Source organism: Eretmochelys imbricata, chromosome 5 (genome assembly GCF_965152235.1).
Source record: "Eretmochelys imbricata isolate rEreImb1 chromosome 5, rEreImb1.hap1, whole genome shotgun sequence".
Lineage (NCBI taxonomy): Eukaryota > Metazoa > Chordata > Testudines > Cheloniidae > Eretmochelys > Eretmochelys imbricata.
Window position 1 is genome coordinate 47,839,958 of NC_135576.1, and position 24,594 is coordinate 47,864,551.

General features: G+C 41.2%; 1 protein-coding gene across 7 annotated transcripts in view; it reads left to right on the forward strand.

Annotated features, from left to right (window-relative positions):
- Positions 1-24,594, forward strand: part of CERT1 (ceramide transporter 1) — a 166,251-nt gene that overhangs the window by 39,837 nt on the left and 101,820 nt on the right. For all 7 annotated transcript variants that reach the window (XM_077817042.1, XM_077817045.1, XM_077817040.1 and 4 more), the window contains exon 3: positions 6,818-6,934. In XM_077817042.1, the coding sequence (XP_077673168.1) occupies positions 6,818-6,934 (117 nt within the window). The remainder of the gene's footprint in view (positions 1-6,817; positions 6,935-24,594) is intronic.

Below are 24,594 nucleotides of genomic sequence, written 5' to 3' on the forward strand. Positions count from 1 at the left end.
ATGTCAAATAGAGGGGAACGATCACGTCCCTCGATCTGCTGGTAGTGCCCCTACTTATACACCCCAAAATGCCATTGGCCTTCTTGGCAACAAGGGCACACTGACTCATATCCAGCTTCTCGTCCACTGTCACCCCTAGGTCCTTCTCTGCAGAACTGCTGCCTAGCCATTCGGTCCCTAGTCTGTAGTGGTGCATTGGATTCTTCCGTCCTAAGTGCAGAACTCTGCACTTGTCCTTGTTGAACCTCATCAGATTTCTTTTGGCCCAATCCTCCAATTTGTCTAGGTCCTTCTGTATCCTATCCCTACCCTCCAGAGTATCTACCACTCCTCCCAGTTTAGTGTCATTGGCAAACTTGCTGAGGGTGCAATCCACACCATCCTCCAGATCATTAATGAAGATATTGAACAAAACCGGCCCCAGGACCGACCCTTGGGGCACTCCGCTAGATACCGGCTGCCAACTAGACAATCACTACCCGTTGAGCCTGACAATCTAGCCAACTTTCTACCCACCTTATAGTCCATCCATCCAGCCCATACTTCTTTAACTTGCTGGCAAGAATACTGTGGGAGACCATGTCAAAAGCTTTGCTAAAGTCGAGGAACAACATGTCCACTGCTCTCCCTTCATCCACAGAACCAGTTTTCTCATCATAGAAAGTAATTGATTAGTCAGGCATGACTTTCCCTTGGTGAATCCATGCTGACTGTTCCTGATCACTTTCCTTTCGTCTGAGTGCTTCAGAATTGATTCCTTGAGGACATGCTCCATGATTTTTCTGGGGACTGAGGTGAGGCTGACCGGCCTGTATTTCCCAGGATCATCCTTCTTCCCTTTTTTAAAGATGGGCACTACATTAGCCTTTTTCCAGTCTTCCGGGACTTCCCCCGATCGCCATGAGTTTTCAAAGATAATGGCCAATGGCTCTGCAATCACATCCGCCAATTCCTTTAGCACTCTCGGGTGCAACGCATCCGGCCCCATGGACTTGTGCACATCCAGTTTTTCTAAATAGTCCCGAACCACTTCTTCTTTCACAGAGGGCAGGCCACCTCCTCCCCATGCTGTGCTGTCCAGTGCAGTAGTCTGGGAGCTGACCTTGTTCGTGAAGACAGAGGCAAAAAAAGCATTGAGTACGTTAGCTTTTTCCACATCCTTTGTCACTAGGTTGCCTCCCTCATTTGGAAGGGCCCACGCTTTCCTTGGCTTTCTTCTTATTGCCAACATACCTGAAGAAACCCTTCTTGTTACTCTTAACATCCCTCGCTAGCTGCAACTCCAGGTATGATTTAGCCTTCCTGATTCCATTCCAACATGCCCGAGCAATATTTATATACTCATCCATGGACATTTGTCCAATTTTCCACTTCTTGTAAGCCTCTTTTTTGTGTTTAAGATCAGCAAGGATTTCACTGTTAAGACAAGCTGGTCGCCTGCCATATTTACTATTCTTTCTACACATTGGGATGGTTTGTCCCTGTAATCTCAATAAGGATTCTTTAAAATACAGCAGATCTGTATCAGTAGATCTTTGTATCTGTATCTGATATCAGCAGGTCTTTGATTGCGTTGGCTACTTGCATCACAGCAGCCCCCACAGTAGATTTGCCCACTCTAAATTGATTCCCGACTGACCGGTAGCTGTCTGGCATTGCAAGCTTCCATAGGGCTATTGCCACTCGCTTCTCAACTGTGAGGGCTGCTCTCATCTTGGTATTCTTGCGCTTCAGGGCATGGTGAAGCAAGTCACAAAGTTCCATGAAAGTGCCCTTAAGCATGCAGAAGTTTCGCAACCACTGGGAATCGTCCCAGACCCGCAACACTATGCGGTCCCATCAGTCTGTGCTTGTTTCCCGGGCCCAGAATCGGCATTCCACGGCATGAACCTGCCCCATTAGTACCATGATGCCCACGTTGGCAGGACCCGTGCTTGAGAGAAGTCTCTGTCCATGTCAGCATGGTGATGTGAGTGATGAGGTCGTCACCTACTCTCCCAGTATCGCTTTGCCAGGTTCTGGTGCTGCATATACTGCTGGATAATGCGTGTGGTGTTTAATGTGCTCCTGATTGCCAAAGTGATCTGAGTGGGCTCCATGCTTGCCGTGGTATGGCATCTGCACAGAAAAAAGGCGCTGAACGATTGTCTGCCATTGCCCTGACAGAGGGAGGGGTGACTGACGACATGGCTTACAGGGAATTAAAATCAACAAAGGGGGTGGCTTTGCGAGAAACTGAATGGCCCCCTCAAGGACAGAACTCAAAACCTGAAGGGTAGAACTCAAAACTGGGTTTAACAGACTGTTTATTTCACAGAGGGAGGGAGGAGAAAATGAATACAAAACAAATCTGGTCTATTTCTTGTTTTGAGCCACTTCATCTGTCTTTATACATCTTGCTGGCAGCAGACTGTGCAGTACGACCGCTAGCCATCATCATCTCCTGTGTGCTCGGCAGAAGACGGTGCAGTATGACGTCTAGCCATCATCTTCTGCTGGCTGGAGGTTAAAAGACAGTGCACTGCCGGTATGGCCTGAATCGCCACAAGACAAAACAAGGGAAATGACCTGGCTGAGTCACTCCCATGTTTGCCCAGGCATCTGATTTAAAGAGCACCCAGGACTACGTTGATGACTGCTACCAGTCATACTGCACTGTCTGCTGCCAAAAGGCAATAAACTGCTGCTGTGTAGCAATGCAGCACCATGTCTGCCAGCACCCAGGAGACATACGGTGATGGTTAGCTGAGCGGGCTCCATGCTTGCCGTGGTATGGCGTCTGCACAGGTAACTCAAGAAAAAAGACGCAAAACGATTGTCTGCCCTTGCCTTCACGGAGAGAGGGAGGGAACGGGGGCCTGACGATATGTACCCAGAACCACCCGTGACAATGTTTTAGCCCCATCAGGCACGGGGATTTCTACCCAGAATTCAAATGGGCTGCAGAGACTGCGGGAACTGTGGGATAGCCACCCACAGTGCCACGCTCCGGAAGTCGACTGTTGTCTCGGTACTGTGGACGCACTCCGCCAACTACATGCACTTAGAGCATTTGTGTGGGGACACACACAATCAACTGTATAAAAACGCTTTCTACAAAACCGACTTCTATAAATTCGACCTAATTTCGTAGTGTAGACATACCCTTAGTGTTCTAATAAATCCCACTTCCTTGGCTATTGTGAGAATTCACCCTCCTGTTTCAGTCTCTAACCACTGGATGAGGTACAGACTGTCATTTACCTCCTCTTCCTATTTCTGCACCTGAACAGGGAGGTGTTACTGGATCACACGCTCCGGCGTCCGAAAAAGAATGCATTTTTATCAGCCTTGAATATATTGCTATTCTGGAGGGTTGTGGCTATCTCCTGACTTGGCATTAATGAAATTTCATGGCTCTGTGCTTTTATATAAATATAATGACAGTATTTATATTTTCAAAGCGCTTGTATCTTTACAACAGCCTTGTGAGGTAAGCAATTTTTCTCATTTTGAATAAGGAATATAAAAGCTTTCATTTTCCCAAAGCTATACAGTTAATAGTTGGCACAGCCAGGGATTGAGATCAGGAGTTCCTGATTCCCAGCCCTATGCCCAATTCACTAGATTAACTGCTGTGTTTTTTAGTATATAAATATTGCCTACAAAAAAACTGTTAAAATAATGTTGAACTTTGTGAAGCAAAGCACTCCAGTTAGGAAATGTCAGAATTAAGGTTGCCTGTGTAATCTTAATTCAGTTCCCTTGTGCGTATGTGTTATGATAGCCTGTACTTACTTGATCCTATATTGCTTTTCAGAGTGAGGCAGGAATCGGAGTTGGCTAGCTAGGGGAACAGTATTGGCAGTTTCTTTTTGAGGCAGCCTAATGTTTGTGGAGAGGGGCAAGTAATTTACCAACTAAGGCTCTTTTTTTCCTGTCTCCCTCCACAGTCTAACTGCATTCCTTCTTCGTTCAGCTCCTTCTTCTGTCTCTTGCTGCTGTTGCCTCCTTATAGAGCTTGTTATATCTATCCATGGTGCTGTCAGACAGAGGCAGCCAAGTACCTAATCACTAATTCCCTGCTGCACTAGCTATAAACATACTGTTAAGGTTTTATTTTAAAATCCGTTTTAATCGGAGCTATCCTACCCATGAGTGATTGCAGATCTCTGCACATGTGAATTGGTGATTTCTAATATTCTGTTGGAAAGGTAGAAATGGACTGAAAGTGAGGCACTTAAGAAATTTTTAAACTATTATTTTTTAATATTGTTATTTCTAAGTATTCCTGATTTCTGAAATGCTGTGGTTAAAAAATCAACAACACTTTAACCTAAAATGATCACCCATTTCTTTATTTCAATACAGTCTACATAGTAAGTTACATTTGGGAGATGGGAGGTTAAAATAAATTACTTAGATGTCAACCTTAACTATGAAGTCTCTGTTAAATGAGAGAAATGATGTAATATTGAGATTTTTATGTATTATTCTAAAATGGTTCATGTGGCATAGCTCCAAAGCAGGAGTTCACAACCTTTTTCTTTCTGAGGCCCCCAATATGCTATTAAAAAAACTCCATAGCCCACCCGTGCCACAATAAATGGTATTCTGCATATAAAAGCCAGGGCTGGTGTTATGGGGTTGCAAGCAGGGCAACTGCCTGTGGCCCCATGCCCCAAGGGGCCCTGCAAAGCTACATTGCTCAGGCTTTGGCTTCAGCCCCAGGTGGCAGGGCTCAGGGCCCTGGGCTTCTACCCATACATGAGGCTTCAGCTTTCTGCCTTGGGCCCCAGCAAGTGTAATGCTGGCCCTGCTTGGTAGACTGCCAGAAACCTCCTCACAGCCCCCACAGGGAGCTCCGTAACCCTGATTGAGAACCACTGTCCCAAAGTATTTTCTACCATTCTTCATGAATGCATAGTAATGTTTAAGTATTTGAAGACAGAACATGACAGGCCACATTTCAAATCAGCCTCTGAAATTGTGTAGGCAAAGTGCATGCAAAGTCTCTGTGCGCTTGTAAACAAGATAGTCACCCAGTGTGCATGGCCAGTTTCCATTTCATATGTGAAAGTCGAACGTATGTAATTTCAGAGACTGTAGTTAAATATTTGGGTTCCATATTTGAGATTGTGAGCTAGTCCTTGTACTAAGACAGAGGTGGGCAAAGTATGGCCTGAGGGCTGCATCTGGACCTTCGGGCATTTTAATCCGTCCCTCAAGGTCCCGCTGGGAAGCAGGGTCCGTGGCTTGCCCTGCTTCGGCGCTTCAGTTGGGGAGTGGGGTTCACACACACACCCCCGCCCCTGCGCTCTGGCTCCTACACACACACACACACACACACACACACACACACACACACACACACACCCCGCCCCTGCGCTCTGGCTCCTACACACACACACACACACACACACACACACCCCGCCCCTGCGCTCTGGCTCCTACATGTGAGGACTGCCAAAGGACTCCACACACTGCCCTCGCCCCAAGCACCACCCCCACAGCTCCCATTGGCTGGGAACCATGGCTAATGGGAGCTGCAGGGGCGGTGCCTGCAGACGGGGCAGAGTGCAGAAGTGCCTGGCCATGCCTCCACGTAGGAGCCAGAGAGGGAGCATGCCACTGCTTCTGGGAGCTGCTTGAGGTAAGTGCTGCCTGGAGCCTGCACCCCCACCCTCTCCCCCCACCCACACCTCAACCCCCTGCCGCAGCCCTGATCCCCCTCCTGCCCTCTGAACCCCTTGGTCCCAGCCCAGAGCACCTTCCGGTACCCCAAACCCTCAGCCCCACCCCAGAACCTGCACTCCCAGCCAGTGCCCTCACCCCCTCCCGCAGCCCAACCACCAATTTCATGAGCATTCATGGCCCGCCATACAATTTCCATACCTGGATGTGGTCCTCTGGCCAAAAAGTTTGCCCACCCCTGTACTAAGATACCCGTTACCCCATAGCAATCAACTTTTAATGTTGATTGTGGTTTTTCTATGTAACATTTAAAGGCATGTTTTTAATTAACTTTTTGTCAACTTATTGTTACTGGTGTTCACAGTATCTGTATACTGTAATGTCCCATTTATTGTGTATTCTTTTAAATTTTCTGTTAGCCTTTTGATTAAATGTGATTATCTGGGGATTTTGAAGGTTTTTTGTGATCTGTCAGACCATACTTTTGTCTGTCAACTAGCATTGCATTTGTATCGTTCTACATGAACACAAATGTTTAGTAGGGAATCTAGCTTATGGTTTTATATTGCTGTCCATTACTACAGTATCTAAAATCAGTAGTAGTAGCCACAGTGGACTTCATGGAGTGTCTGCCTCTCCTCTTTTTTCTGAAGTTAAAACTCAGCTGGGGGTATTTATTAGTTTTGCTTTTTTAGTCTGCTATAAGATTGGTTTGGTTTTTGTTTTTTATTTGGATGGGGGAAGGAGTGTTTGATCTATGTTTGGGTAGAATCCCAAGAATACTTCAGTGTTTTTAAATGGATCTTGTGGCAGTTGCTATAATGTTTCATCAACTCTTACTATATGCAATATGTCATGCTGTAAACTTCTGCTGGCTGTTTTCTGGGTTGGTGTAAGGTGTAATTTATTGGTTTAACATTTTTTTTAAACGTAAAATTTACCTAAATTCTTATTTAGACCCACCATACAAAATGGAGCTAATACTATAATAGGAATTTAATTAACTCTCTGGTTAAAAAAGCAAATAGTGTGGTCTACAACACCTTATAGCTAGACTATCAGCATTCTGCTTGATATAGCTAATCTTTATTATACTTAATTCTAGCTGTGCTTCTCATATTCCCCTTTTTGTTTCCCTCCACAGCCTCATGATTTTGATGAATGCAGATTTGACATTAGCGTAAACGATAGTGTTTGGTACCTACGAGCTCAGGATCCTGATCATAGACAACAATGGATAGATGCGATAGAACAACACAAGGTATGGCTTCTGATGATTTTTTTTTTCAAAATTGATATCTGTATGTGCTTATGGAGAGTTATACATCTGAATCTACAGTCATTAAAATACTTACAAAGGTACACGTGATTTAAAAATGTTCTTGAATATAATTTAAAAGGGCAAATAGAGCTTTTAGAAGCCTACTTCAAAAATAATGGAGCAAAAAAAAAAAGCAAAAACTAAAAACATTAACCTTTCTTGAGTATCTTTTAGCCAGTACCTGATTTTACCATAGGTACATCCGTACATTTCAAAGATTTGGCCTTTTCTGTTTTTTAAGGCTGTTTAGACTCTCATCTCACACTTAGGACTACTGCATTCTGTTCTCCCTCTGACCTTGATGTCACCCAAATCACTTAAATCAGCACTTAGGCACTGTTGAAAACTTTATTCTGTCCAGACCTGGAGTAAGAGACAATCCCCATCCTGAAGTTTTTTGTCTCTTTATTTGTGCTGTTTCTAGCACAATAGCACCCCAATCTTTGGTGTGCTCAGATGCTATGGTAATAACTTAAGTTTACCTATTTTTATTTTTTTATCTTTATGAACTTCCAGCAGTGTTTTCACTGGTATATACTTATCTGAGACTCTTAAATTTCTCCTTTTATCAGGTACAGTTTAAACACCACATGTGCATTACCATTCCGAAATCTTTTGCGTTAAATTGCATTTGGTTGTGTAGAAAGTGCTCTTAGGAAATATACTGACTTGATTAAAAATACTTTTCTATTGGTAGATAATAGTTTCTGAATATCTCTTTCCTGTATTGTGCCTTTTTATGTCGTCAATTTAAGGTGTATCCAGAACACTTCTGAGTGTATATAATTAGTCCCAAACCAGAATTCCTTTTTGTGCAGTCAGTAGTAGAGGTGGTAAGAGGTCCACTTTGCATCACTTCTTCTGCAATACCTAAAGAGAGCTCTCAACTAATAATGGATAGATCAAGCAAGGTGTTGAGTGTAAATTATTTTTTGAAAACATATCTGGAGTTGAACATATTTTGACCAAATACCTTCTCTATTAACCCTTTATGTGTTGGTCCTCTTCAGGAATGGATGTGGGAAAAGATGGAACTAATAAGATGTGCTTACACCTTGACCTTGCTTGTATTGTCCCATTCACCACCTCGTTTGTCTTTTTTAGATTGTAAACTCTTCACAGCAGGGACTCTCTTTTATTTGGTACAATGCCTAGCAAATTGGGGCCTCTGGCAATACCATAATATCAGTAATACAGGAGTTCTCTCTTCAATACTCTCCCAATCCTTTGATTCCAGGCCAGTGGGGTTTGCTGTGGCAACATTTCCCAACTCCTTTGCAAGTTTTGTTCTGCTAATCAGTGATTTCCTGCCATTTATATTCTGGGACAGAAATGGCGTTCTGGAGAGCGTTTTGTCCAGCAGCCGCATGGGCTGTAGGTGATTACATGTGAAATTCTCTTGAAAGGCTGGAACAGCACCATGGTAGACAAGATTTCCCTTGACTGCGGGAAGAGGAGTGGGTAAAGTGAAAGAACTATCATCCTTCCATATGAGGGCTTAGGAGTTAGCACTCTAGGATCTTCACTACTAGTCCTGAGAATTGCGTACACTCTCCTGGAAAAGGCCAGTGTAAGGGGAGGAGCTGCAGTAGAAGATTAAGTCCCTGGAGACTCTTAGATGACTAGAATTTAGGAGCCTTTCAGACTGGGTAGTTTGCTAGTTTCTCTTCCTGTGTCATCCTCAAAGTTGAGGGGAAAAGAGACACTGTCATTTTAGTTCTGATCTAGGTATCACCAGACATTTATTATATATAATGTTCAATTCTTATAAAGTCAGTGTGTGGTAAGCTACTTTTGGTCAGATCCGAGCAAATGAATTGGTGTTCATGTCAGTTTTCTGTAGGTAACTATACATTAAATTCTGTTCAAATAAAGTTGAAGGTGAATTGCAAAGCTTAAAACAAAAGTCGAATTGAGCAGAAAATTTTGCACACCAGTTTCCCCCAGCCAGACTGTGGGGGAGATTAAGCAAAGAAATAAGTTTAACTGATCTTAAACTCCCCCCGCCCCCATTTGAAAGTATCTTTAGTCCCCATTGGTTTCTTTGTTCAGGTGCCAACCAGGTTATTTGAGCTTCTTAGCCCCTTACAGGTAACAAGGAATTTTAGGCTACCCTTGTGGTTGTGACCGTCTTACTTTGACCTTTCTCATTCCATACAACTTTGTGTATGCTCAGGAAAAGTAACAACTATTTTAAAATACAAAAACCAAACTCGTGTCAATACAACTGTTGTCAGAGCACATCATTTACTATAATAAAGCAACAAATTATTTAATAAAAAAAATTGAATATATAATACAAGAAGCTAAATACTCTGATGAAGACAAGGCTTGCACTGTTTCCATATAACATACCCGGTTAATTCTCTGTCCTTAGCAGGCCTCTTCTCCTAAAATAATGGACATTAAACAAATTGGTGATACACTTGGTTTCTCAAGATGTTTCAAGAGACCACTGTATTTACCAATAACTCTGACTTAGAATATGATATAATTTAAATTAACCTGAAATGTGGGGGGAAAGAAGTGGGGTTATTACCTTGTTTCTCTGCCTGAACATGTTGTTTTTATTTTTGTTCATGCTTAAATTATGGTGTTGCAATTATTATTACCATTAATAATAATAATAATAATAATAATAAAGGGAATAATTCACACTAATTCAACCAGAAATTCCTTTATTAAATCTAAAGGCCAAGTAGCATTTATACAGCTGCTCTGAACATGCCTTAAGTGTCTCAGCAATAACCATACCCATTTAGCATGGATCAGGTACTTACAACTGGTTTATACCTGGCATGCTCAAACCTGTGTTGAATGTCTCTAACTTGGTCATAATAACTGCTGTCTGAAGATTGATTGATTGGTTTTAAGCGTTAGTTCTTTGCCCAACATTTACATCCCACATTGAGTAATTAAGAAAGGTAATGATTTTTAGTTATAGTCAAAAACTTTAATACCCTGTTAATTCAGGCACCTGCCAAACTCTGCATAACAGCTGCCAGAGACCTCCCGTGAGTGTATTCTGGTCCTCCTAGGAAACCTGCAACAAAAACTGAAGCCCAATTTCCATATTATTAACTTCAAGAACAAGCTTTTTTGCGTCAGGCCGGGCAGGGGAGGAACCCTTTCAAGTGTTCTGTGGAGTGTGTATATATACCACATTCATGGCCATGATATCTGAACATCTCCATTATAGAGGAGCAAAAATGGCACAATTCCAATTTTGTATTTGCAGGTTATCTTTGAAGGACAATATCAGAGTTACTAAGCACAAAGATATATTCATATCTTATTGAGGGGATCCTCGTATTGTTTCATGAGTCTTGCTCTTTCTAGACCTGCAGATTAATCAAAACCATTAAGGCAGCTGTGAACTTTAGGAATTGAAGATGGTGTTCTAACATTAGGACAACTCCATTGTACATTTTTTTCTAAATGTCCCCTTGCCCCCACTTTAAACTGATTTAAACTGCAATTACACTCTGGAAGACTACAAAGTTGACAGTGGAGTGTTCCACATTTCCTCTGTGACTGATATCAGACTCAATTTGCAAGTTGTGTGTCTCATTGTTGCAAACTCAACTTGGGATCTGAAAGTCTGGCTTTCTTGCTTCCACATCATTGTTAAAGGTCTGCCTTTGGACCTTAGTTAACAGTGCTGTTGTGTGAGCCAGAGTAGAATCAGCTCACATTCCCCGATTGTACTGTTTCTATAGTGATGACAATATTTTAAAGAAATTAATCTCTTCATAAAAGCAAGCAGATATGACTTCAGAATAATATCTAGTCTCTCTTACCAACTTTAGCATTTTAAAATGCCAGAATAAACCCTTGCATCGCATAAAGAAATATGTGTACTTTAAGAAAACCCTAAATCTTGGTTCCTTTCCATGTCTTGGATATAAGCACACCTCTAAAATACCTCTAGGTATTCTGGTTTTGAACAGGCAAATAAGCATGTCAGATACACTACCTGCTTCCATACTCTTGCAGATAGTACTGGTTCAGAATGTAACTTTTGAACTGGATTACATTTTATGTGGTCAGATCATGTGTAATTTCTGTCCTTAGTTTTCAGCTAAATGTATGGAAGCTCTTCTAAATAATTTCCTCTCATCTTGGATACATTTGCAGCATTGGCTGTGACCAAGCTGCATACTAGACATTTGAATTTTTTTCAGTTTGTTATAGCTTTTACTGCTACTTGTAAGTATTCTGCTGTGTGTGCTTTTCCTGATGTATCAATTGTTTCCGTAAGGAAGACATTCCCTTCTGTTATCACACAAGCACGTACAACAGGATCATTGTGGACATTGCTCCACCCATCAAGACTCAGGTTAACAATTTTACCCTCTAGACCTTTTGCACACTGCTCAATTTTTCTTTCATAGACTTTATCCAGCAGTTTGCCTGCGACATCTGCTCTGTTGGATGGACTGTACATCTTGTCCATGGTCTTAATGACTGAACCGTGCTAATGAAATGTGGGTTCTCAATACAGAAAGGAAAGTTTGTTGAATAAACAAACCGGGCAGTTTTTTCAGTAATTACCTCTTCTTGTAATCTGCTGGTTCTTACCACAAACTTATCTATGGTTGTTTCTGGATGATGGAGATTTCTTTTTCTTTTTGCTACAGGTGATATATACTGTGGCTATGTGACATACATGATGTGACTGAAACACTATCATTGGCAGATAACTCTGAAACTATAGAAAATTAGGGTGATCTTGAAGGTGGATAGTCTTCAGAATCCTGTATGTTGAGCATGGATTCTCCTAAACAAAATAAGTCAGTGCAGTTATTTAATTATTATTACCATACTGCTCATTTAGTATTACTCATTGCATTCAGTGACACTCAGTACTACTTTAGAGGTGAAATTGTAAAAGGAAGATCTGCCTATTTCAGCTATTTATTTTTTATCACAACTGTATCTAAAACGATAGTACCATAGAGTAACAACTACATTTTTTGCTCAAACATAAGAATGCAAGAATAGTCTGGAAGGAAGACAGGCAGTCCTTAAGAAAGGAGTATGAAATAAAAAAGTTTACCAACCTGAAGATCCTGCATGTTCAGACATGTTCCTTTCATCATCTTCAATGCAGCTTCCTCCTGAGAAGGAACACTTCTCATGATGTTTCATTCGGGCAGCCAGGCCGTGCATTTCTTTGTTGCACTGTTTTGCATTTTGCATGCATGCCTGTCTTACCCACAGGTAGAGGAACTTCATTCAAATATTCCAAAACTGGGTCTCTCTTACGGCCTGTTGCCATTATAGGTTTTCCCTTCTAGTGAGAGAATGGAATGGTAGATATCAAATCAATGAAGGCTACACTCAAAGACCTCAAGACTTCTGCTGCTCAAACAGTTTCACATTTGTTTCTACTGCCTGTCCTTCCCTTCTCACATTTATCTCCAGACTTCTTCTCCTTGTCCAGATCTATTCTGCCCCCAACAATCTTCTATTCATTGAAGTTTTTGAAACTTTGCCCTTTTAGAGAGAGGTAAGGGGTTGACTGTGTACACAAATTTGCAGAGGAACAATAGGGTTGAGGTCTGTTGTTTCTCACATCTGTCTGTCTAATTTTTTTTATTTTTTTTATTTAAAAACATTTTTACTGTTAACAAGCCAGTTATCTCTGGAAGCACAAATCACAGTTTGAGAACTGCAAAACTAAGCATCTCTGATGGTATCTTCTGGACTGAGCACTGAGTCCCATTGGGTAGATAGAAAAAGTAACCTAAATAATCTATACAGAAGCTCCTGGAACCTCAGATTGGGTCCCTAATCCATAAATTATTGGAACTCATTTGCAAAACTTTTCTTAAATATTACATGAATATATTGTCTCCTATTATAGAATTAGAATTTATAATCCCTATTCCATGATGAGATATCTTTGAGCTATAATGTATAGTTTTTTTCCTCAAAAGAATCGGATTTAAATAAAAAAATTTATTTTTTTTTAAATCATTGATTTTTATCCACCCTGCTTTTTTGGCCTTTTTAGGACATACTTTGTACTTGCTATTACATTATAGTATAACAGTCTTATTATGTTGTAAGCAGTTACTGTGACTTCATAGTTGTAGAACACATTGCTATTTTGTCAATAGCTATTATATACTGGATTTAGAAAAACTGTAGATACTATCTGCCTCGTTGACAATGACACCACTACCTACTCTTATAACTCTTGTCTCTTGCTGTCGCTTGAATTTGGAGTGGGAGAGGGACAGTACAGTGGTCCTGGCAACCCCTTATCCCCATGCATTACTTTCCCTGAAGGCTTCTAATCCTCCCACTGAATATCTTAGTTTCAGTTCTGCAAAATAAGCACTTCAAGCAGTTTATCACTTATGGAACACCTATTGTAGTTAGGGAGATAAAATTGCACTGGAATTCTGTTCATATTCCAGTCTTCAAACCTTTTTAAAATTCATATGGACTGTCCAATTGGCTTAAAATTGGCATTCCAGTTCAGTACTTGGTGGAGGGACCCAGAGTGGAGTTTGTGGTGAAAATGTTGATTCTTTTGATCAAGGAGTTCCTGACTTTCAGGCCCCCAACAAATACCGGTTGTTTTGGGGTTCGGGGGGGGGGGGTTCAACTTTTGAGTGCACACGCGCACAAACAAAATGCTGGATAGAGCATCCGTATGAAACCAATGGCAGCATCTGTAAGCCAAGCCTGGCTTATAACTATGCTACGCAGATTGACTTCAAACTTCTGAGAGCTGTTCCTGGTCCTTAGCCATGTAGGGAGAGAGGAAATTCACCCAAATTTAGCTATGATAAATATCTGAAAATTGCCATTTGTACCTATTTAGTAGAGCTTTGTTATTTGGGTCACATTACTCCAAACATTGTACTGGGCTCCATCCTGGGACTGCAGGATATATAGGAGCCAAACAGAACTCTTCTTGCAGTTGTACCTCTTGGCTGCAATGGCACTGGTACAGGAGCAGAGCAGGTAGCCTGTGACCTGTGTTCTCAGTGCTCTTCCAACTTGACTGTAATTACATGGGTGAGCAGCAAAAGGGAGACTGAGAGGGTTAAGGAGAGAATATGAGAAGGGGGGGCAAACTACGGCCCGCGGGACTGTCCTGCCCGGCCCCTGAGTTCCTGGCAGGGGAGGCTAGCCCCCGGCCCCTCCTCCGCTGTCCTCCCTCCCCTGCAGTTATGCCGCTGTGCGGGTAGCGAAGCTTGCGCCCGCCCACCTCCCAGGCTTTCCAATAAGCCTGTCCTGCTGCTCTGAGCAGCATGGTAAAGGGGTGGGGGGAGACGGGGTTGGATAAGGGGCAGGAGGTCCCAGGGGCAGTCAGGGGACAGGGGGCAGCTGGATGGGGTGGAGGTTTGGGGGGGAGGGGGTCAGACGGGGGGGTTGAATAAGGAGTGGGGTCCCGGGGGGTCCTGGGAGTGGGGGGGACAGGGGGATTGGAGGGTTCGATGGGGGTAGGGTCCCAGGGGGGCGGTTAGGGGCAGGGAGTCCCGGGAGGGGGCGGTGAGGGGACAAGGGGGGGGTTGGATGGGTCGGAGGTTCTGAGGGGGGCAGTCAGGGGGTGGGTATGGGGCAGAGGCACAGCTTACCGTACCCAGCCCTCCATACCGTTTCACAACCTCTATGTAGCCCTCGGGCCACAAAGTTTACCCACCCCTTGCATTGGAGGTGATTGGGGGCTAAAACAAGTTGGAAGTGATGGTGTGAAATATATAATGAAGGTGGAAACAGGAACAAAAGGAGGTCAGTTTCATGGACAGAAGGGATCAGGTTAAGGAGAACCGGGGCAGTTGCATAACCAGAAGCTCTCACTTTCCTCCAGAATATAATATTGATCTAGGATTTCTAAATATCAGTGTTCCTTTCCTGCTATTTATAGTTCTTTTTGCTCAAGGGGCAGAGGTAAGTACTGTGGATCTATTGGTTGCAATGCTGCTGCAAATCCATGTGGGAGTCAGCATGGTTCCACATGACAGAATTTCCTAGAAAATCCCATAAGAACCAAATCAGTATTTAATGCAGGGTTTGGATTGTTTGCAGTAACTAAGGCCTCAGGCTACACACACAAGATGAGAATAAAACAAGATATTAAAAAGCTTCCTATTCAGTGAACACCTTCTACCCTGTGCAGTAAATAAGGCATGTGTCTTGGGGGAAATAGTATGTAACCATGTAATGAGATGGTATAATACCAACACTCAACTGGCTGACTTAAGAGTGCTCAACCAACCTTCATTATGGAATATTCTAGCTTTCTGGAAGTGATGAATGACTGTCAGGCCATTCGAAGCCTGTTCTTTATTTTTAGGAGTATCTAAAATACTCCCTTGGTTAACAACCAACTCTTTCAGTTAAGGGCTTAAAGCTCCCAATCTACTTTTCTGACAACCTAACTAATCCTTGTACAAAACTCGGTTTTACGTTCCTGATAGCTATGGTTAAACATAAACAGGTGGAGAGGCTTCCTCAGGCCTTCTTTTTATGTACCATAAAAGAAGCAGAAAAAGCCCAAATTATTTTTTTCCTTTCATTACCTTTAGTGATCCTCCCTGAGAGAACCCATATATTCGTCTGCCCCAGCTAAGAGTGTACTTTGAGATTGCATTTCCTTTTTATCCAAATGTAGTAATTTAAAATTCATTTTCACTGTATTTTCTAAGTAGAACTCTCCAACACAGTTACAAATCTGTATCTTAAAGGCAATACATTTTGCTATTGCCACAGCGAATTTACGAGGTCTGAAGGGGTGGTGTCTGTAGAGGCAGCAAATTACTCAATTTCCTTGATTAAATTTAGGATAATGAAAGATAGCTGCTTGAAGGATTTTTCATGGAGTAGTGTTGATACTTTCTACCCATCCTTAAAAAGTACTATCCTATGCTGTAATTCTTGTTGAAGCTTTTAATCCAAACCTTTTTTGAGATGAGCAAGGGAAAAAGGTTAGACTCTTTCAGAAAGTGAAATACTACATTTTTTTTCCCCAAATTGTACATATTATGTGGCTTACCTAGTTAACCTGGAAGTTTGCAAAGAAATATTCCTGATTTTAAATGTCACAAGTGTAAAATTTCAGGTAGAAAGGTCAAAATTGGTCTTCCAGGTTACACAAATTTAAATTAATTTGCTACCATAATACTATAAATAAAGTTGGGGAAAATTACTTTGTTTACCGTAACTATTTCTAAGTGGATATTTTGTCTTCTGGTTTAAAAATTCCCTTGGATTAGTTAATCCAGCATTTTATGGACTATTTACTGTTTTGGTTTTTTTAAGTGTAAAATTCTTTGTTGGTTACTAAGTGGGTAGGTAGCTCTACGTAGGTTGCTGAAGTTCCTTGTTAAGAAAACTATATTTATAAGACTTATGGTAGCATGTCACAAGGAGGGTGTTTATCTTTCAAGTATGAAAGCCAAGGCTGTACGAGTTTTGTAACTGCGTTCCATTGTACTCTGAACAGAAAACATTGATTTAAACTGAACTTTAAGTTTCATTGAGTGTGAGCATACTTAGAAAAGACATGGATGAGTAGCTGGTAGCAGAGGAGAAATGTAAACTGTTTCAGGTTCATGCAGGAGAACTAGATTAGAGTTTGCTACTCTATGTATTTGTCTTTTTTGCTTTTGTATGCATTCTGAGGGTCCTGAGCCTTGGCCAAATCAAAAGCTTCCCAGATATAGCTTGTAAATCTAAATCTCTGCAAATCTGAGAAGGGAGACTCTGATTGATCCTTGCTTTTCAAAGTTTTGCAATCAAGAAAATCATCTTGAGTTAAGTTTTATTGAACTTTTTAAAATTCCCCAAATTCTGGAGGCAACAGTGTGTCAAACTGGATTACTCCTGTATCTGATAATCCATGTGTGTATATTAGGTATGTGGAAGAGAGAGGATTCCCTGGATTTTTTACAGTTCAGGACAGTCACCTAAAGATACTGCACCACGAAATACCATCTTACATTTATGATTGGGGTGGAAGATGTGACCCTTGTTCTGTTAATTTAGATGGATTAAATAGGCCAGAGATGTTAACATAACCTGGTCACTGTTCAACATTTAACAGTGTTAAACAAGGTTTGGGATTTTGTATACGGAGATCTTCGCCAGCTTAGTACCATGGCTCAAACACCATTAAAGATAAAGAAAAGGAGGAAAAACAGTTGAAGCATTTGAAGTGTAAAGTATTAAATACGTCTTTCAATTTGACAGCATTCATTGTTCCCTTTCTGTTTAGCTGGAGAGATTTTAGTTTAAAAGTCTTTTAGGTGGTATTAAAGATGGTGGTAACTGTTCTTTTGGGGAAAAGAGAAGTTAGTTGAGATGAGCTGGAGCAGTGGTGGTTGCTGCTGCTGCTGTTAAGTCGGATCCCGTCTTATCCCAGCTAGAGCTGATAGATTTGTCCATGTTATCTGGGTCCCTCTCTCTGGTTCGGTGTGGTCAGAACATCTTTCAGGATTAGGATGATGAAGGCCTGGAGTCCAGAAAATGGTGGGGGTGGCAGCCATGCTGGTGAAGATTGTGCTAGTAGCCTCAGTCTGTTCTTTCTCCATATTTCCCACCATCTCCAAAGTCTCTTTCTTTAAGGATCCAAAAAGGGAGTGATGGATGGAATAGCCTATCTCATCATTATTTTGTTCACTAATTAGGCCAAATATGCAACACATCAGTTTTGGTTAATTTCTGGACCCATATTTTCTTGCTTATTAACCATGATCTTAACACAGTCCTTGAGTTATATCAGTAGGCCTGAGTGTTTGGACTAATTCGGTCTTTGTCTCCCTTTTGTACTTTTCCCTGTCAACATTTGTTGTTATAGGTTATTTTGACATCTTATGAACTTTCACGTACTTTTTACAGCTGAGCTCACAATTAGATTAAGTCTGTAGATCAAAGAATCACAATAAGAACATAACAGCCATACTGGGTCAGATCAATGGCCCATCTGGAACCAAAACCAGAATTGATGGGGGAATAAAGGTAATCTTAATTTTAAAGCAACTATAATCCTGTCAATACCAATTGTAGAATAGAATATGTACATATGTAGACTTATTATAGAAATTCAGTTAACTTGTTTTGGAGATGTAAATATCTGCCAAAATGTAAATCCAGTAAGACCCTTCCACGTTTATTTTACCTTGGTCTTTACTGTTTTAATGGCTTACAGTACAATACTTATAGGAACAGTGGAGAACCACAAAATTGGGTTTTGGCAGGCTAGTGAATAAAGAAATGATCAAATATCTTTAAATGTGAAATCTAAAAGTTTATGCATTCTAGTTCAAATTTACATATTTGTACATCTTAAAGCATTATCCTTTTGGTGAACATTGAAGCTCGTGTTTCCAAAAAGAGTAAAACTGACTTAATTTTGAAATGACTCCCCACTGCCTTAGGATCCCAGTATATTGCTTCAACTAGAACCTATAGTGAGTTTGCTTGTTAAACACAGTTAAGTCTAGAAACACACTACCTTATACTGATAGCAGCTCTTTACCATAAAATCCTCAAAGTATCAAGGTACTATGGATAATTACTATTTGAGAATTCTCAGACTCTAGAAATATTCTTGACTCTGTCACCACTAGGTTTTTTTTCTTGCTGGAATCAGATTGTAAAGCATTGTTAGGCTATGGTTACTTTAGAGCAGTAGTTTTCAACCTTTTTTCATTTGCAGACCCCTAAAAAATTTCCAGTGGAAGTGCGGACCCCTTTGGATGTAAATCTTTAGTTTATACCTTATAAATAAATTGCTCTGTTACATGGAATAATTTATTTTACTTAGTTTATTTACAGTCCTTTGTGAAATATTTAAAAATGATCTGTGGATAAAGATTATGGAAGATACCGTGGGATACTACCTATCACTTTTTTAGATTTTTCACCCTTCATGCCTCCCAATTTATGCACAATTTTATCTGGTAATCCACAGTTTAAAAGAAGTCTTACTTTCAGGTTGTTCTGTCAGTTTTATCTGCCTCCAGCAAGATGGGGATAATGTTCTCAGTACCAGACAGTTTTAGGACAAAATACTATCTGTAGCATTCACTTTTGGTTTTCTTGCATGGTTTACTTGAATAAATTGTGCTTTTAATAGCAAGTTGGTTGCAAGAAAACACAAATAAAATGGTAAATGTTAAACTACAGTATTTGGTATAGTTTCTAGAGAGCTGGAAAAGCTATTCTATAACCGTATTTACAAAAAGGGGGAAAATAAGTTAAGTTATTCAGGAATCTTAACCATGATTCTTTTGGAATTCACCACTGTCTGTAGGTCCGTCCGTCCTTCCTCCCCCCCCCCCCCCCCCGCCCGGACATGGGCTCATTGAGAGAGAGAGCACCTATCTAGCATCAGAACAGCAATACCTGGGGGGTTGGTTTTGAGAGACCCCAAAGCATACATTTTTGATGAGTGATCAAAAATTTTCATTGAAAATTGAAAAAACAGTATTTTAAAAACAAAATAATGTTGAAAGAATGCTTAAATACATTTGTACTTTTTGCACAATACTAAACTTAGCTATCAACATTAAAAGTAATTATTTGACGAGTACATCTTTAATCTCTTTTTGACCAAGTGAAACACTCCTCTCCAACACAACACCCCTTCTTCCCACCCCCCATAGAACAATGGCATGACAATGCCCTTATCCAAAAATTGGCTATAGAACAATGGCATGACAATGCCCTTATCCAAAAGTAGTTTCAAATCTCTCAAGCAAACCATCTCTGCTACAGGCTGAACATTTAAGGCTGAAACATTTAAGCAATATTAACAAAGTTTAGTTACGATTTATTCCCATAGATAAGGGTAAAATAACAACTTGAAAATGGATGGATTTCAAGATCGGCAAGGAAGCATAGTGGAATTTAGTAAGATTGTAGAAATATTTGGTTCAGAATAACAGTTTTCTCGTATTAGGTAAAAGAGATTGAAGTAGGTTTGTATCTCTGGTCTAACTTCTGACACTAATTTAGCTATACTTAAGGGGTTTTGTTTTTATTCTTTGGCAGCCTTTTCTCTTGCACTCTTAAAAATTATGTCTCAGAAGGGTGCTTTTATTTTAGAGGAAATCCTTCTCAAATGATTACATAAATCCTGATTAACTTGATCTATATTCCCTCCGAGAGTTGATATTTTAAACATTAGTGCTTGTGTGTGTTCTAAAAAACCTTAATTTCGTCAAGCATATGTGTGTAGACTTCTGGCTAATAGTATAGTCCTTTTTTTGGCAGCCATACCGGTAATTTATTTGACTCCATTACTGATGATATATTAATTTTGTTAGTCCATTGGGAATTATTTTGATTATAATGCGGATTCACAGTGTCTTGCACAAATTTTAATTGGTGCAGCAGTTTGTTACTTTCTGGGTTTGTTTATATTTGGGCACTGATGTAAAAAGTCATTATTAGTGAACAATCAATTGTACTGTTAATGTCTTGATGTTGGCAATTGAATGCAAACCATTGCTATTGAAAATCACTCCATTGATTAACATTCTAGGCTTCCATATTATACTTATAACAAAATTTTCTCGAATGGAAAAGTTCTGAGTGTAGTTTATTAAGCTAGATGTGTGTGATACTGTTTGTCTGCGGAGCCTCCCAATCTGGAAAAAATAAACTGCTGTTCTTTGCTACACTGTCACCAAGAAGCTTAATCCCCTTCATGGTTGCTAGGCTTTGGTGTCCAGGATAGCTCCTCCTTTCAGCAGGTCTCAGTCAACTCAAGTTTTCTGCTATTTTCATGATCATAAAGGATCTGCTTCTGCACCAGTGTGGTCAAATCAAAATGCAGTGGCCTGTGTACCAGAGTGGGCCTGGTGTTTTCTGTGGTTCTTTATGCCCTGCTATGTCCCATGGGCCTTTCACTCACATGACCATTCCCGTTTCCCAGCTCCAGGGCCCCCACCACCCATGGGGGCTCAGAGCTCCAGGGTCCCCTTCACTTGGCCTGGTGGCCTGGGAGCTGCCGGGGATCCCCCTGCTGCTGCCATGGCTGGCGGGGAGCTGCCGGGGTTCCCCTGCTGCTGCCGCCACGGCTTTCAGGGAGCTGCCAGGTACCTCCGCTGCCCATGGCGGCGTGGAGCTTGGGGGCTGCTGTCTCAAGCAGCGGGCACAGCTCCCTGGCACTGCAGGAGGCGACGGGACCCTGCAGCTCCCAGCCACTGGCTGAAGTCACGGTGGTCTTTGGAAGTCACATATTCTGTGACTAAATCGTAGCTTTATTCATCGGCACCAAAATGCATAGTGCAGTTTGGTGTTTGAGTGTCAGCCCTGTGATTGAGGGAAACATTCAGAATTGATGTATCAAAATGCACTAGCAAGACTTGAGTTTTTTGGCTTTGGGAGTACCAATCTCACTGAACCTAAACTATCCAAGATAACTGTTTTCTGTCTTCTGACACTATTATTTAAGCATAATAAATGCTTCAGAATAAATTCTGAAGAGCAAATATATTTGTGCTTTTATTATCAATAGAAAGCAGTCAGCAAAACATATGTACAGTGATCTAGTTTCTATAGTTTATTAAATAACACCTAAAAAGACCATACTGTGAAATTATTAACCTTCATAACTTATTGATACTAAAAATATTTGATGTGTTTCTAAAAGAAGTAGAGCTATACTTAGGCTCCAGTTTATAATCCTATGTTTGGCAGAATTCCTAGGAAGCCTTGCCAAACTTTTCCTATCTTAAGAGTTGACAACTAATTTAACTAATTATTAATCACAATTACAATTTTCCTCTTCAACTATACACTTGAAATAATTTATGTTCCTAGTTCTGTATTCACTGCCTTATAAGGTTTCCCTGAGAGCAACTTCAGAACAGAACAAGATTATATTATTAACACTAAGGCTATCATAAACATTCCATCCTTCAATATGTCTACACAAGACCTCATTTTTATATTTGTAGAATTCTTTTAATTTGGGTTTTGTAATTCAAAATTGTACAATTAACTAATGAAGTTGTAAGCTACAGCAAACCTTTTTAGTCTTGCCTTGAAGGACTCGATGGCGCTTCTCTAGTTGCATTAGGCAGTGACTGGTAGAGTTGTAATATGCCCTAACTTCTTCTGACAATAATTTGTTATGAACATTGGCCTCATAAACTGCAACATATATTAAGGCTCTTGAATGGAAGCAAAAACTTGCATCGTATATGAGCTGCCAGGGAGTAGCTAAAGTCTTAAAACAGGAGTAATATGCTAAAAAAGGCATGTGCCTGTAAAGATGAGAGGCTGCATTTAGAGTCAGCTGCATCCTAAATATGCATGCAGTAGCTCCTGAGAATAAAGAACAGTGATCTAGCCTTGAAAACTCACAAGTACTAATAGCTCCAAAATCTGTTTTGCAGAATAATTGTTGGCTTTGTGGTGATCGCTACTAGTAGTGATGGTAAAGTTTTACTAAGGACCAAAGATATACACCATTGCTTAAATCTGAGGATAATATCCATACTTGAAGATAAATTATTGAACACAATCTCGAATTGCAATATCACTCAACAGCAACTCTTGTGTTATGATTAGTGCCTGACTCTGTTCTGTTCATAAAGCTATGGAACATCCATTGCCAAAAGCACCATTAACTGATTTGAGAGGCTGTTGCAGTAGGATACTCAGGTAAGAGTAAAGTTTAAGTGTTTTTTTCAAGGTCTAGAAGTCCAGCTATTACCTCTTTGTAAGGGATGGAAATGTATAGGCTAGTCTGTAGTGATGAAGGTATATGGGGTCTAAGGATGTTATTAGAATCCCTAGTTTTGAAACTAGAACAACTAACTTTGTAGTTCAGCGTTTTGTGTAAAAATTCTTATCTGCCTTTATTGCAGCAGTCAGACCATAGTAATCATTTTAAATTATGCAAAGCTGCAAAGAAAAAAACATTAAAAACACTTGGAATTCAAGAGTGAAATGGTTATCAGTTTTGGAAAAGTTCCTCTTTCTTATTTCTATATTCAGTAAAGTACCTCGGGGATGTTAGTTAAAAAGTCTCTGGCTGGTACCAGAAGTTGGCTTTGGGGGGAAAGAATTAGTTTACTGTTTTTGGCTTAATCAATTCTGCTTTTAAGACAAACATGAGAAATGCATACCAGGTTGGGGGGAGGAGGATAGAAAAGTGAAAACTTGTTTCACTGATGGTGGTTTCACTGGTGTACTCCAGGCAAGTTATGGTACATAGATGACTCACGAATTGGTGCACTTTAGCCTATGAACCTTGGCTTTTCCCCATGATCTAGGATGACATCTTGTGGTGATTGGGGAAATCTGTCTGTACAATTTATGAATAAGGCTACAAGTAGGTCACAGATGTTGTGGAAGTCATGGATTCTGTGACTTTCTGCTACCTCAATGACATTGGGGCCCTGCAGCAGTCTGGCCGCCATGGTAGAGGGGGATTCCCCCGAGCTCCCCAGCCCCCACGGGTGGCGGGGATCTCCCGCAGCTCCCAGTCGGCCCTTCCCAGCTCCCAGCCCTACAGGGCAGTGGGGTATCCCCCACAGCTCCCAGCACCCGTGGGCAGTGGGGAAATACCCTGGAGCTTTCTAGTTGCTTCCACCTGCAGGGGATACACCAGAGCCCCATCCCATGTGGGTGGCAGGGAGCCCCCGGAGTTCCACATCTGCCTCCGCTGGCAGGGGCAAGGGGCCGCAGCTCCCTGCCACTGCATGCAGCAGGGCAGCGTGCTGGAATCTCCTCCCTCCCCATTTTGTCAGGGATGTTTTTAGTAAAAGTCAGGGACAGGTCACGGCTTCCGTGAATTTTTGTTCATTGCCTGTGAACTGTCCATGACTTTTATTAAAAATATCCATGACAAAATCGTAGCCTTAATGATGAATGCTGGTTCATATTGTGAAGTTGTTCATATAAAAATTGCTGTACCATGAAATGCCTCTGTATATCCACCATTGCTGACAAACCTGTAAGCATATCTCTCCCAGATTAGTTAACCTTAATGACTGCACTTCGGTTGGTCAAGTGATATGTTAAGAAGGTTGGCTGAATTTGGGGGAAACCGCTTGTCTGTTGGAGGCTGGGGTTTGGAGAACTACCAGTTCTGGAGAACTACCAGTGGTAGCCAGAGGAAACAAGTAGTGGAATATATAAATCTGAGGGACTTGGAGGAAGCTTTGGGCCGGAAGGGAAGCGAATGACATGCATTTGTCACTAAGGGGGCATTTTAGCTGTGTGACCAACCAAGCTCAGAGAAAGCAAGCTGACCTGGAGAGAGAAGCTGCATGATTGAGAAGACAAGCCATGGGCTGCAGCAGAAGGATGGCCCCAGAGGGGTCTGATCCCAGCTTTAATGTTCTGGAGTGGTGAGGATACTGAAGCATGGAAATGCATGTATGGTTTATTTTTTTATATGTCTGTGCATTTCTCATGCCATTGAAGAGAGCAGTGGTGGCTTAAAATCATGTGAGAAGTCTGTCAATTACATTTATCATGTGCCCTTGGAGAGTTAATCTGTGGACCTAGAAAACACACACACACGCACACAGCTGGAGTTCTGCAGAAAGCGTGCTGAAGCTGTGTGAGAGTCTGAGGGGTCATCATTGGTAACAGAGACTAGGCAGGTTTCAGAG